The sequence below is a fragment of the Rhinatrema bivittatum genome, chromosome 19 (assembly GCF_901001135.1).
Source record: "Rhinatrema bivittatum chromosome 19, aRhiBiv1.1, whole genome shotgun sequence".
Classification (NCBI taxonomy): Eukaryota; Metazoa; Chordata; class Amphibia; order Gymnophiona; family Rhinatrematidae; genus Rhinatrema; species Rhinatrema bivittatum.
The window spans coordinates 22339181-22354369 of record NC_042633.1 but is presented as its reverse complement, the minus strand read 5'-3'; the positions used below and the strand labels follow the sequence as shown (position 1 = coordinate 22354369).

Here is a 15189-nt window from a genome sequence, read left to right as displayed (position 1 = left end):
CCAAGACCGTGTAAGCTAGGCGGGCCCGCTTCCCCTTCCATAGAAAGCGCTGGATGCTAGAGCGCAGGCGACGGAGATCTGTGACCGTCACCCAGCATGGTACCAGATGCAGGAGATACAGGAGCTTTGGCATGAGCGCCATTTTAAGCAAAGCACACCTACCAAAAAGAGACAATGGGAGAGGGGTCCACATTTGTAGAGATGCCTGAAGGCGGGCAATCCAGGCAGCGATATTGAGATTATATAGACAGTCTAAGTGCCGTGGGAGCCATACTCCTGAGTATTTCATTTTCCCCGGGGCCCAGTGAAAGGGAAAGGGCCCTCCCCAGGTATCAGGTAGCCGGTCACTTAAAGCTAAGGCTTCTGATTTAGAATAAGTTATGGTGAGGCCAGCTACCGTCTGAAACTGATTAAAGAGATTAACAATGACAGGCGCACTGGTCCGGGGCTTCCCCACAAACGACAAAATGTCGTCAGCAAATACAGTAGTTTTTAAAGGATGCCTCCCCCCCCCCCCCCACGCTCATCCCACTGAACTGTCCCTCGCCACGAAGACGAATGGCAAAAGGTTCCAATGCCAGCACAAATAATAAGGGGGGCGGAGGGCATCCTTGACGGACCCTCGCCCTGCAAGGCAAAAGGAGTCGTAGGGGTTCCATTCAACGGGATCGTGGCACTGGGATTGCTATACAGAACTCGTAACCACTGCAGAAAAGTCACCCGTAAAGCCAAATCTTTGTAACGCCCAAAGCATGCACTCCCAGGAGAGGGAATCGAAAGCCTTTTTGGCGTCCAGGCCAAGGATCAGGGCCTCCGCTTCTGGCTGGTAACTTCGCGCTGCCAAGAGGCGCCGCACATTCCGCACTCCCTGCCGGCCCTTAACAAAACCTGTCAGATCCCCGTGAATAAGGGATGGCAGGATATTGTTTAGCCGGGACGCCCAAAACAGCCGCTAAGATTTTGACATCAGCGTTTAACAAAGAAATGGGGCGATAGGAACCCACCTCCAAAGGGTCTTTGGGAAGCACCACAATAACAGAACGGTTGGAGAGCTCAGATAGGTGACTGGAGGTCAACGGCGCATTATAATACTTTTGCAAGGGGGACAGGACAGTAGATTTTTTTAAGATTTTGTCAAATTCAGAGCCCAATCCATCCTGCCCCGCAGCCTTACTTAACTTTAAGGGGTATATCACAGCAAAAATCTCCTGAGTGGTTACAGGGCCGTTCAAAGCAGCAATATGGGGGGCGGTCAGCCGCGGCCACTGAATCGTACTAAAAAGGGCATCCACGACCCCCACGTCCATAGACTTCTCCCCACACAGTGCCTTATAAGAGTGCAAAAAACGCTGCGCAGTGGCTTCCGGGGAGGTTTGATGGACCCCTTGACTGTCTCGTATGCCCGCCACTGATGCCCTCTGGCCTCGCGGTCTCACTAGGTGAGTCAGAAGGTGGCTCGCCCTGTTACCATGCTTATAAAGCTGGTATTGATAATACCGAGCAGATATAGAAGCTCGCTGATGGAGTAAATAGTTTAAGGCTTCCTGGGCCTTGTCCACCCGAGACTTTGCCTCTGGCGTCATCATTAGCATGTGGTGGTGCTGGGCATCGTTGAGGACCCCGTTAACCGCAAAATTTCAGCATCACACTGTCGGTTGCGCTTGGCCACGTACGCTACACAAGCCCCTCTCGTGACTGCCTTTCCCGCTTCCCATACCGTCTCAGGGGTGACAGCAGCAGGATTATTGGTGTCTATATAATCTTCCCAGCAGCCCTGAAGATAGAAGTGGAATTGCTGATCTAAATATAGATCCGGCCGCAGGCGCCACGAAAACGGAGGCCTAGCTTGCCCACCACAGCGTAGAACCGTGGTCACCGGGGCATGGTCAGAGAGAGAAATGGTGCCAATGCTTGCATCGGCCACCTGAGGAAAACAGTGGTCTGAGACGAGGAAATAATCGAGTCAGGAGCATGTGTGGTGCGGATTAGAGAAAAAGGTATAGTCCCGGTCATCCGGGTGCAAAACTCTCCAAACGTCCAATAACCGCAGTTCCCGACATAATAAATTTACTCCTGCATCCTGGTCCAACACAGAAACAGGTTTTGGGGGGTTGGCATCCAATTGTTTATTGGCAAATACATTAAAGTCCCCACCCACAACTGTCGTGCAGTCGGAATAAGCTGCCAGTAAGCTTACCAACGTAGTAAAAAGGATCTGGGAGTACATATTCGGGGCATACAAATTACAAAACGCTACTTTTTGTTGGTATAAAGTTCCCACTACTATGAGGTATCTTCCCTCCACATCCTGCTATGTGCGCAATAACTGAAATGGTAAATTTTTATGTATGAGGATGGCAACCCCTCTCCTACGCAACGTGCATGAGCAATAGTATCACTGTCCCACCCAATCCCTTCTCAGTTTAGCATGCTCCTCATTATCTAGCTGAGTCTCCAGCAAAAACGCCACCTGAGCTTTCAACCTTTTAAACATCGTGAAAAGCTTTTGCCGTTGAATGGGAGAGTGAATGCCATCCACATTCAGCGAAACAATCTTAACGTGCGCCATTACCCTTGGTGTCTAAGTTAACTCTGCGAGGAGGCCCAACCAGGGACTCCCAGAAAAGCTAAGAAACATCTCCAAGGCCTCCCAGCCTAGACCCCGGAGAGAAAAAGAGCCATATCCAGACTTGCTTGGTCCTGACTTTTGGTCTGGATTTACAAACAGACCTCCCGTCCTCCCCCTCCCCCCACCTAACCCCCCTACCTCACACATAGCATCCACATCCCCCAACAGGCATACCATTCGCACACCATACACCCATAGAAACCATGCACACCAGCGCTCCAAGAGGCTCAGGGCATGCCCCATCCCTTGTTTGTACTCTGGAATGTGAGGCTTCCCTCCTCCAAGCCCCCCTCTCCTCCCATGTACCCCGATGAGGTGATAACCATCAGGAAAGCAACTCGCCAGCGTCCATTGTAATCAGGTAACAGGTGCATCCCACGGGCTCCAGGATAAGTGTGCCCGTTCCCTGCTGCTCCAGCTCCGAAGGGTTATAGGTCTTCACTGATACCCAGAGTGTACAATCCCTGTTATCGAGATCATTTCCGGGCTTCTACGGTCCGCAACAGAAAATAATCCACTGGGGTGCAGGGCACTACATCTCGCGGTGCAATTCCTGAGGCTGGCATCCCGACCGGTTTTCAACCGGTTACATATCTGGCTTGATCACTGAAGAAACAGTCTAAACACAGAAGCTTCAGCTCCGTAACTCAAAACTTAGTTGAACTGAGTAACTGAGAACCAAGAACAGTACAGATCCACTGCTCATTCCCCGCCAGACGCCGGCAAGGTCTTTAGAAAGCCATCTGCTTCTTTCTTAAAGTGGAAAAAAAAGACTTTGTTAGCATGATAGACTCGCAGCTTCGCTGGGTATACTAAAGCGAAGTTGATGCCACGTTTGTGCAGCTCAGTACAGGCCGGGGTGAGGACCTTCCTCTGGGCCACGGTGCTAGCGGGGAAATCATTGAACAGCAGCAGGCGATGTCCCTGATACTCTACCGTGGCTGTCTGTCGATATGCTCTCAACAGTTGCGTCTTGTGGGCCCAATTCAGGATGCGCGCCATTACAGGCCGCGGCCGGGCATTCCCTTCCCTTTGCGGTCTGACCCGATGTACTCTTTCACATTGTAAGCGCTCATCATCCAAGGTTAGCCCAACCTGTTGTGGCAGCCACTGTTCTACCAACTTTTTTAGTTCACCGTCCTTTACTGTTTCCGGCAAGCCAATAATTTTTAAGTTGTTTCGTCTGCCACGATCCTCTTGTTCCTCCAATTTTGCTAGTAATTCGCGTTGCTGGGTCTGCAGATCTGCCACATGGCGTTCAGATTCCGAAAGATGATCTCCTAAGTCTAAGAGAGTGCCTTCGGCCATGTCCAGCCGCTTTGAATGTCCCTCGACTGCAGTTTTAATGTCTTCCATTGAGGACTGTAGCTTGATTAAGCACCCATCCAGAGCAGCGGTGACCCTCTGTGATAGCTGCTGTAAGGCCTCCTCCGTGAAGGAGGCCATCACTGGCTCCCCGGCCGGGGTTGGTGCATCTTGGCCGCAAGTGGGGGTTGTGAATGTCGCATTCCGTTCCGAGTATCTGTAACGCAGGTGCCTAAGCACGGTTTAGAGAAAGTCAGTGAGAGAAAACAGCGCTGAACAGACAGGGACAGGGGAGGATTGGCCTATCGGGGGATCGGGCATCCCCCGGTGGGCCGGTCGCTCTAGTCACGTGATCTGCCGAGCGCGGCCGCAACAGAGCCGCGCTCGGCAGATCACGTGGTATCTCCTGGGCCGGCCTGGACGGCGAAGCCCCGGGCCGGTCGTCATCAGGAATCCGCCCCTGGACAGGGAAGTATGGAAAAGCAAGGCCACAGAGTTCTAGTCCTCCCCACTAGCACGCGTGTAACGAGAATAGTAGCGGAGAGTAACTCGGCGAGCCGGTGAAATTGTATTAGCGCTATCACAGGTCCCAAAGAAACCCTTGCAGCTGAAAAGAGCTTTTGAACAGTTCAAAATTTCTCTGGCAGCATAAAAATACAGGTGCTGAAGGTATATTGCCCAACCTGTGAAGATATGCTGAGGCTCCTAAATCTGCTAACCAATTAAATATTTCAAAATAGCAGACACAAAGACCCAGGTGTCCTGAGATTGTTTTGAATTAGCAGGAGGAGGGGTGGTTTGCTTGGAACTTTCTTCTCTCTCTGTCACATATCAGCGCTCTCTCTCTCACACTGGCTCTCAATTACACACCTATACACACATGCTCTCAGTCACTCACATATACACATGCTTTTTCTCACAGGACAAGCAGGATGGTTGTCCTCACAAATGGGTGACATCGAGGATGGAGCCCACCACGGAAAACTTCTGTCAAAGTTTAAACAGAACTTTGACTGGCCCCTACTGGGCATGCCCAGCAAGGCACTGACCCTGCAGCCAGCAGGGGTCTCCCTTCAGTCTTCTTTTTTCCGCGCAGCAGTTGCCACGCGGTGAAAGGAGCTCTCTAACCACGTTCCTGACAGGAATTTGGAAATTAATTTCCTAAGAAAATTTGCCCCTCAGGGGTCTCCCTTTGACAAATTTTTAGTCATCTTACGGAACCCGGTAAGTTTTTTGCCTTTTTCCATCGACTACTGTCGAATTTGGCCCTTGAGGCCTGTTGGCACTTACCGATCCCCAGCCTAAATTTTGGCTTCAGGCCATGGCAACGGGGTTCCGCCGTTGTCCGGATTGTACCCGGACTATGTCCATCACAGACCCCCACAGGGTTTGTGTGATGTGTTTGGGTAGTGAGCATGATGTCCTGACTTGCACCAAATGTGCCTTAATGACACCCAAGGGTCGCAAAGCCAGGATGGAGAAGATGGGGCTCCTCTTCCATGCACCCACCCCAACGCCATCGATAGCATCGACGTTATCGGAACCGGCACCGTCGAAGTTGTACCATCATCGTCAACCCTCCGGTGACCGTCCGCCATCGATCGCTTCTCGGCCGTCGACTCCCGTCCCTTCCCCGGATGGGCGAGGGGATCGGAAGGAAAAGCACCGCTATCGACGGCACAAATCTCGGCCTGTCGAGGATCCACAGCCATCGACCTCTGCTCAAGCCGAGCCACCGACAAAGAAGCCGCGAACAGACCGGACACCCTCCACGTCTCGTTCGCAGGCATCGAGGAAACCCTCACCCTCCCCGGGTGCGGGGGCCGTGATCCCACCGGTTACGGTGGTCCCTCCGGCCCTGCCTCAGCCTCCCTCTCCCGTCGAGCCGGGTATGGTTACCCCTGGTCTCCGGGCAGAACTGGACCGGCTGGTCCAGGAGGCCATCGAGAAAGCGATGAAGAAATTGCAACCTCCATCGGCACCGGTTCCAGTGCCGCCCCCGGCACCGACACCGGCACCGGCTTCGCCACCGAGGAGGGAACCACCGAGCCGTTGATACAAGCGCTAGCACCACTACTGAGCCGCATGGAGGCGCTCATGACGGCCCTTCCATCGGTGATTCCAGTGCCATCGACAACACCACCGTCTCCGACTGGATTTTCATCGGCAGGAGAAACACCGTTCCGGATTCCCCCTTCCGGGGTGGTTCCATCGGTGCCTTCTGGTATATCTCCACCGATATATCCTTCGGTTCCATCCATTCCACGCCAGGCACCGATTCCATCGACAGCACCGAAGCCATCGATGCCATTTCTGGTTCCACCTACGGCACCGATTCCACCTCGGTTTCCATCGATGCCTTTAGAGCCTCAGCCAGGTCCATCAGGGTTACAAACCCCACTTGATCCCTACGATACCTGGGGTGATGATGATGATACATCTTCTGACACGGATTTGCCTTCGCCTCCATCTCCTACAGAGAGTAGAAAAAGATCTCCTCCTGAGGATCTATCTTTCATTAACTTTGTGAAAGAGATGTCAGAGGTTGTACCTTTTCAACTACAATCTGAAGCTGATGACAGACACCAGATGATGGAACTCCTTCAATTTCTGGATGCTCCAAAAATCATCGCTTCCATCCCTATACACCAGGTGTTTTTGGATCTGCTCAAGAAAAACTGGGAATCTCCTTCATCAGTGTCCCCAGTTAACAAAAAAGCTGACTCCACCTACCTTGTCCAGTCAGCACCAGGTTTCCAAAAACCTCAACTGGATCATCGCTCTGTTGTGGTTGAGTCCGCGCAGAAGAAGGCCAAGCGTCTTAAGCCACACTCTTCTACCCCACCTACCAGGGACAACAAGTTCCTAGATAGTGTTGGACGGAAAGTCTATCATGGAGCTATGTTGATTTCACGCATAGCTTCATATCAACTTTATATGACTCAGTACAACAGAGCCATCCTTAAGCAGATGCAAGACTATGCTGACACGTTACCAGACCAATACCAACCGCAGCTTCAAGCCCTTCTTCACAAGGGATTTGAGGCAGGGAAGCACGAGATTAGGACTGCCTACGACATATTCGATGCTTCCACAAAAGTTTCAGCCACAGCCATCTCAGCCAGACGTTGGGCTTGGTTAAAATCATCCAACCTTCGCCCAGAGGTTCAGGATCGTCTTGCTGATTTACCCTGCTTAGGCGATAATTTGTTTGGAGAGCAAATTCAGCAGATTGTGGCGGAGTTGAAAGACCACCATGAGACGTTGAAACAACTCTCATCTGTCCCACCTGAGCTGACCTCCAAGCAACCGCAAAAGAAAGACTCTAAGAAGTCATTCTTTCGACCACGCCGTTATTACCCTCCATCGGCCAGGCCTCGTCCAGCTCGATCCTCTACTAGGCCTCAGCCGCGTCAGCCTAGGAAACAAAGGCCTACTGTAGCCCCTCCTCCTGGGCCTGCGGCTGGCCTTTGACTCCCCTGTAGGGAACACATGCCAAACCCCTCTTCCGGACATCCCTGTAGGAGGTCGACTGTACCATTTTCTACAACCTTGGTTGCAGATCACCTCAGATCAGTGGGTGCTAACAATTATCGCACAGGGTTACCACCTCAACTTCATAACTCTTCCGGCAGACTCCCCGCCTCTTCAAGCGTGGAGTCTATCCACCCATTTGGCTCAATTACAACAGGAAGTATCCCTTCTTCTGCAATCAAATGCTATAGAACCTGTTCCTCCCTCTCAACGAGGCAAGGGATTCTATTCCAGATACTTCCTAATACCAAAGAAATCGGGGGGACTACGTCCCATTTTGGACCTTCGAGCCCTCAACAAATACCTTCAAAAAGAGAAGTTCAAAATGGTAACCCTAGGCGCGCTGCTCCCTCTGCTACAAAGAGGGGATTGGCTGTGCTCTCTCGACCTCAAGGACGCTTATACCCACATTGCGATCACACAGTCCCATCGCAAATATCTGCGGTTTCTAGTTGGCCACGACCATTATCAATACCGTGTCCTCCCTTTCGGTCTAGCTTCTGCCCCACGAGTCTTTACCAAATGTCTCGTAGTGGTAGCAGCATTCCTCAGGAAGGAAGGTGTCCACGTCTACCCATACCTGGACGATTGGCTAATCAGGGCCTCCACCCAACAGATAGCTCAATCCTCCCTAAAATTGACAATTCAAACACTTCTTTCCTTAGGGTTTCTCGTCAATTACGAGAAATCTTGCTTAGTCCCGTCTCAAACCTTATCCTTCATTGGGGCAGACTTGGACACCTTACAGGCAAAGGCTTACCTTCCTCTTCAGAGGGTCCACACCCTAATGTCCCTGGCTCGCCAGGTCCAGTCTCAGAACACTGCCACGGCTCGCCAGTTCCTCATTCTCCTAGGACACATGGCATCCTCGGTTCAAGTCACTCCCATGACCCGACTAGCCATGAGAGTAACACAATGGACTCTACGACACCAATGGATTCAAGCTTTTCAGCCTCTGTCCTCCATAGTCACAGTCACACAAGCGCTGCGCCTATCCTTAACCTGGTGGACGACTCAGGTCAACCTCCTTCAGGGCTTACCCTTTCTTCCACCGGATCCGCAAGTAATCCTAACCACCGACGCTTCTCACATCGGTTGGGGAGCCCATGTGGACGACTTTCAAACCCAAGGGTTATGGTCCAAAGAGGAAGCCGAACACCAGATCAATTTCCTGGAACTTCGAGCAATCCGCTATGCGCTCCGCACTTTCAAAGATCATCTCTTTCATCAGATAATCTTAATCCAGACGGACAACCAAGTGGCCATGTGGTACATAAACAAGCAGGGAGGCACAGGCTCCTTCCTTCTGTGTCAGGAAGCTGCGCAGATCTGGGCGGAAGCCCTCTCCCACTCCATGTACCTCAGGGCCACTTACCTGCCGGGAGTAGACAATGTATTGGCAGACCAGCTGAGCCGTGTCTTCCAACTGCACGAGTGGTCACTCGATCCTCTGGTAGCGACCTCTCTGTTTCACAAGTGGGGTTCTCCCCGCATAGACCTCTTTGCGTCCCCTCAGAACCACAAAGTGGACGATTACTGCTCTCTCATTCGGAGCCAGCACTCTCGGCCGAGGGATGCATTCTCCCTCAAGTGGACAACGGGTCTGCTCTATGCATTCCCTCCACTTCCTCTTGTGTCAAAGACTCTCGTGAAGCTACGCCAGGACGGAGGAACCATGATCCTGATAGCACCTTACTGGCCACGCCAAGTATGGTTTCCAATACTCCAGGATCTCTCCATCCGCAGGCACATTCCTCTGGGAAAGGACCCGCATCTGCTCACTCAAAACGACGGATGCCTCCTCCATCCCAACCTCCAAGCCTTGTCCCTGACGGCATGGATGTTGAAAGGTTAGTCCTTCAGCCTTTCAACCTTTCAGATTCCGTTTCTCGGGTCCTGATAGCTTCACGAAAGCCTTCCACAAGAAAGTCTTACTCATACAAATGGAAAAGGTACACATCATGGTGCACTTCTCAGTCCCTTGATCCCCTTTCCTGTCCAATCTCCAAATTCTTGGACTATTTATGGCATCTCTCTGAATCAGGTCTTAAAACCTCTTCTATCAGAATGCATGTCAGTGCGGTAGCCGCCTTCCATAAGGGTATTGGGGGTAATCCTATTTCAGTACAACCCCTAGTAACACGCTTTCTTAAGGGCTTGCTCCATCTAAAGCCGCCCTTGCGTCCTCCAACCCCATCCTGGGACCTTAACCTGGTTCTTGGTCGTCTTATGAAACCTCCTTTCGAACCTCTGCACTCCTGTGACTTTAAATATCTCACTTGGAAAGTGTTATTCCTTTTGGCTATTACTTCAGCTCGCAGGGTTAGTGAATTACAGGCCCTAGTTACCTATCCGCCTTACACTAAGCTCCTGCAGGACCGGGCGGTACTCCGCACTCACCCTAAATTTTTACCTAAGGTAGTTTCTGAGTTTCATATCAATCAATCCATCATACTACCTATCTTTTTTCCCAGGCCCCACTCCAACTCTGGAGAGCAGACCCTGCATACCCTAGACTGTAAACGGGCTCTAGCTTTTTACCTAGACCGTACAGTTTCTCACAGGAAGAGCACTCAATTATTCGTCTCTTTCCATCCTAACAAGTTAGGACAACCTGTGGGTAAGCAGGCTCTTTCCTCCTGGTTGGCGGACTGCATTTCTTTTTGCTATCAGCAAGCTGGCATTCCTTTTCAAGACCGTGTTAAAGCACACTCTGTGAGGGCCATGGCGACGTCAGTGGCACACCTTCGATCGGTGCCGCTTCCTGACATCTGCAAAGCTGCAACCTGGAGTTCTCTCCATACCTTTGCAGCCCATTATTGTTTGGACAAGGCTGGAAGACAGGACTCCATCTTCGGCCAATCTGTCTTGCGTAACCTTTTTCCAACCTGATGTACCAACACCCTTCCACCTACCCGGTAGGGTGCGGATGCCCTTTCCCAAATTTCTCCTCACTTATTGTGCCTGCTGCACACCGTTGGGTACATTTGGTGCAAGTCGGGACATCCTCAGCTCGGTACTCACCCATTTGTGAGGACAACCATCCTGCTTGTCCTGTGAGAAAGCAAATGTTGCTTACCTGATGTAACAGGTGTTCTCACAGGACAGCAGGATGTTAGTCCTCACGAAACCCGCCCGCCTCCCCGCGGTGTTGGGTTCGTTTTATTTTTACTTTCTAGGCACTGCCTGTAGCTTTGAAAATCAGACTGAAGGGAGACCCCTGCTGGCTGCAGGGTCAGTGCCTTGCTGGGCATGCCCAGTAGGGGCCAGTCAAAGTTCTGTTTAAACTTTGACAGAAGTTTTCCGTGGTGGGCTCCATCCTCGATGTCACCCATTTGTGAGGACTAACATCCTGCTGTCCTGTGAGAACACCTGTTACATCAGGTAAGCAACATTTGCTTTCTCTCACTTATATAGGCTCTTAATTACACATTTACACACATGCTTTCTATCTTTTCACGCTTACACACACAGGCTTTCAATCACACACATACACGCTGTCTTTTTCTCTCACACAGACTCTCAATTACATACCTATGCACACATGCTCTCAGTCACTCACATATACACATGCTTTTTCTCTCACTTATATAGGCTCTTAATTACACATTTACACACATGCTGTCTATCTTTTCACGCTTACACACACAGGCTTTCAATCACACACATACATGCTGTCTTTTTCTCTCACACACAGACTCTCATTCACATGCTTACAAACATGCTCTCTCTCTCTCATTTACACACAGGCTCTCAATCACATACTCACATGCTCCCTCACCTAAACCAGCTCTCAATCTCACACAGACACACATGCTCTCTCTTACTTATACACACAGGCTCTTAATCATACATACACATGATTTCTCTCACACACAAAGGATCTCAATCATACACACATACTCTTTCACCCAAACAGGTATTTTTTTTTTTTGCGGGGGATCTACTTATGCGTGCGGGCGTGTGCTTCCTGGAAAGTTAGCTTTCTGTGGCTTGGCTGACTGCTGAGCCTAGGTTACACGCTGTGGCGCTGGAAGACGAGAGTGGGGGCTTGAGGATGGGAAGTTGACCAATGGCCATGGGGATTGCTAGGAACTATTTTTACCAATTACCCTGGCTCCCTTTTTCTCCTGTAATTCCATAAACCTTTATTCTTTTGTCACAGGGGTGATTCCTTCTCATAGAAACTAATCTGTGCTGTGCTGAAACAGATACTGTATAGAATGATACTCTCCTCTTCCTTTGCTCTGCTAGGTCTTCTACAGTCTTGGAGCAGGAATAAGATGATGGAATTTAAAGCATCCAGTGGATACAAAGAGAGCTACTTTGTCATCACTATTCTCCTTGGAACCTTCAGCATGTCTCTGTTCTTCCACCTAAGTGACAGGTTGACCCTCTTGCTATACAGAAGTTTGCAGCTCACCTCTCCTTCCATGGAATCCCATGACTTTCATATACAAACTATCCAGAACATGGGTATGTGGACTGTGAATTCAATTGGCCGCCTGGGCAACCAGATGGGTGAATATGCTACTCTGTATGCGTTGGCGAAGCTCAATGACCACACGGCATACATTGTGCCAGAGATGCATGACTGGCTGGCTTCTATCTTCAAGATTACCTTGCCAGTCATGCACAAGAATGTGGTCTATCATGTGCCCTGGAGGAAATATCGGCTGCATGACTGGATGTCAAAAGAGTACGAACACATTGAAGGGAAATACGTGATGCTCACCGGCTACCCCTGCTCATGGACTTTCTACCACCACATCCGAGAGGAAATCCTCCGGGAGTTCACCTTCCATGACTTCATCAGGGACGAGGCCAACAAGAATTTAGAGAAAATGAAAGGGAGCAGGAGGAATGCCACCTTCATCGGAGTCCATGTGCGAAGAGGGGACTATGTCTATATCATGCCTAACACGTGGAAAGGAGTGGTGGCAGACAAGGCCTACTTGGAGAAGGCAATGGGCTATTTCCGTAGTAAGTATCAGGAGCCCGTCTTTGTGGTGACAAGCAATGGAATGCAGTGGTGTAAGGAGAATATTGACACCTCCAAAGGAGATGTCTATTTCTCTGGGGATGGAATGGAGTCCTCACCTGGGAAGGACTTTGCCCTTCTTGCCCACTGCAATCACACCATCATGACCATTGGCACCTTTGGCTATTGGGCGGGCTACCTGGCTAGAGGGGAGACTGTTTACCTCACCAACTTTACTCTCCCTGACTCTCCGTTTATGAAGGTCTTCCATTACGATGCTGCCTTCCTACCAGAGTGGATTGGGATCCCTGCTGACCTATCATCTCTCAAACAGAGGAAAAAATGATCACCTGTTGTGGAAAGTCTCCGCATCAACCATGAGCAGTTCCTCTGCCCTATGGACGAATGGTATTAGGAACTGGACTGGGACATTTACAGAGGCCCAATATCATTGCCCTTGCCGTGAGTGGTGACTTATTTTCCTTGGGACCTAGCCAATTATCTAAGGAGACAGTCAGCTAGATCCTGCAGGGTGAAAATTTCACCCTGCAGAGCAGTTAAAATTAGCTGTCCTAGTTCTACTAGCTGGCTAGACTTAGCTGTTGAAAAGATGGATGGCTCTGGCGGCAATCCTGGGGGACAAGACCTAACTTGCTATCCCAATTGCAGATATTGCAGGCCTATGTCTAACCAACTAGGTTGTGCCTGAAAAATGAGCTTAGCTTAGCCAGATAAGTCAGGCATGGAGCATCCTTTCCTCAATAGGTTGAGGATAATGATGGTCTATATCTGCTGTCTTTATGATGGGCAAATCCCTAAGGAGCTCCGGTGAAATTTTTTCAAGAAGGTGGCATGGATTCTCTATAAATTTAGCAATACAGTGCTGAAGAATAAGTGTATTCCCAGGTGAGAAACAGCAGCAAAGAAGATCTTGTCCAGATACCCCTAGGTATCTGGACAAGATCCTCCCATTTTCTTTGGAGCACAGGCTGTGTTTTTGTCTTTGGCTCAGGTACACACAAGGTACCATAAGGCTATTTCTATCATTGTGTTGTGTTGTTCCACTTTTGAGAATACAGACATGGCCATGTCGAGCTTCTTCTAATACAGCTTTCTTAATTTCTTAATATATGCTATTTTAAACATAATTTCCGTAATAAAGATCTCCTTTATTTACACCTTTATTGTTTCCCTTTTTATCATTTGTATTATTTTTAATATATTTATGGTTTTATATAATTATTATTGATGCAGTACATTATTTAGCGTTCTTGCCCTGTCCTACTCTGCTTTGTTTGCTACAAGCAAGGTAATCCCATAAATAGTTAAAGAATTTGAGTAAAATTGGGATCAGATCAAAAATACCATTAGGGGGGACTTGCCATTGCATCTTGCATTGCTGATAATACACTGGAGAGCTCCTCAGACTCCTTAGGAAGTTTAAAGTCTCTGATATAGTAATACAGTAGTTTACAGCAGAAAGCAGAGTTGCTTACCTGTAACAGGTGTTCTCCTAGGACAGCAGGATGTTAGTCCTCACAGATGGGTGATGACATCAGATGAAGCCCGGCACTATCCATTCATCCATGCGAGGTCCCTCTTCAGTCTTGTAATATAGAATTGACGAGCGAAAAAATAAATTAACAAAACGCAAGAGGATCCAACTCCGCGGGGTGGTGGGTGGGTTTTCTGAGGACTACCATCCTGCTGTCCTAGGAGAACACCTATTACAGGTAAGCCTCACTGCTTTCTACTACAACAAGCAGGATGGTAGTCCTCACAGATGGGTGAATACCAAGCTACAGGTTGCTCCCGGTAAGGCTCTTGACCAACAGGCACTGTACCAGGTGCCAACGGGCACAACAAATAACTGCAGTGCTGTTGATAACATGGGGAGACAGCATGACACAACAATGGGCCTTAGACAGGGAGAGTTGGGTTTTTAAGCCTGGAAGAGGTTATGAAGGATAGATTGGTCGAAGTTACTGCCATGTCAACTATCCTTGTCCAAGCAGCAGTGAGCAGCAAAAATGTATAGGGAACTCCATATTGAGGCTCTGCAGATTTCAGCAATGGGGACCACTTGTAAATGGGCCACCAATGCTGCCGTGGCTCTCCCTGAGTAAGCCTTAACACGGCCTCCCAGCTGAAGGTCCGCCTGCGCATAACAGAAGGAGAAACAATCTGCCAGCCAGTTGGACAGAGTTTACTTGCCCACCGCGACGCCCATTCTGTTCTTGTCAAAGGATATGAAGAGTTGCATGGACTGCCTGTGGCCTGCAGTGCGTTCGAGACAGAAAACCAAAGCCCGCTTGCAGGCCAGACTGTGTACAGCCCGTTCGCCTTGGTGAGAATGAGACCTCGGGAAAAAGGTGGGCAGAATTATAGACCGATTAAGATGAAAATCAGTCACCACCTTAGGCAGAAACTTAGGGTGAGTATGCAAGATCACCCTATCATGAAATAACTTTGTGTAGGGTGGATACGTCACCAATGCCTGAAGCTCACTAACTGCGAGCCGAAGTGACCATCACAAGGAAGAGAACCTTCCGGATTAGGTACCTCAGATCTCAGGAATGCATAGACTTGAATGGGTCACTCATGAATCATTGTATATTGTATATTATATTATATATTGTATATTGTATTGTATATTATTCTAGTATTGTATATTAATCTGTGGTTCCTTGATATTGGTTTGCTTCTGTGTAGAAAACTGCTCTGTGATTTCAAATCCCTT

General features: G+C 49.5%; 1 protein-coding gene across 1 annotated transcript in view; it reads left to right on the top strand.

Annotated features, from left to right (window-relative positions):
* LOC115081040 (galactoside 2-alpha-L-fucosyltransferase 2-like) overlaps positions 1-13607 on the top strand; it is a 44032-nt gene extending 30425 nt beyond the window's left edge. The window contains exon 3 of the mRNA XM_029585552.1: positions 11723-13607. Within this exon, the coding sequence (XP_029441412.1) occupies positions 11752-12795 (1044 nt within the window). The 5' untranslated portion in view covers positions 11723-11751 and the 3' untranslated portion in view covers positions 12796-13607. The remainder of the gene's footprint in view (positions 1-11722) is intronic.
* Positions 13608-15189: the final 1582 nt, after the last annotated feature.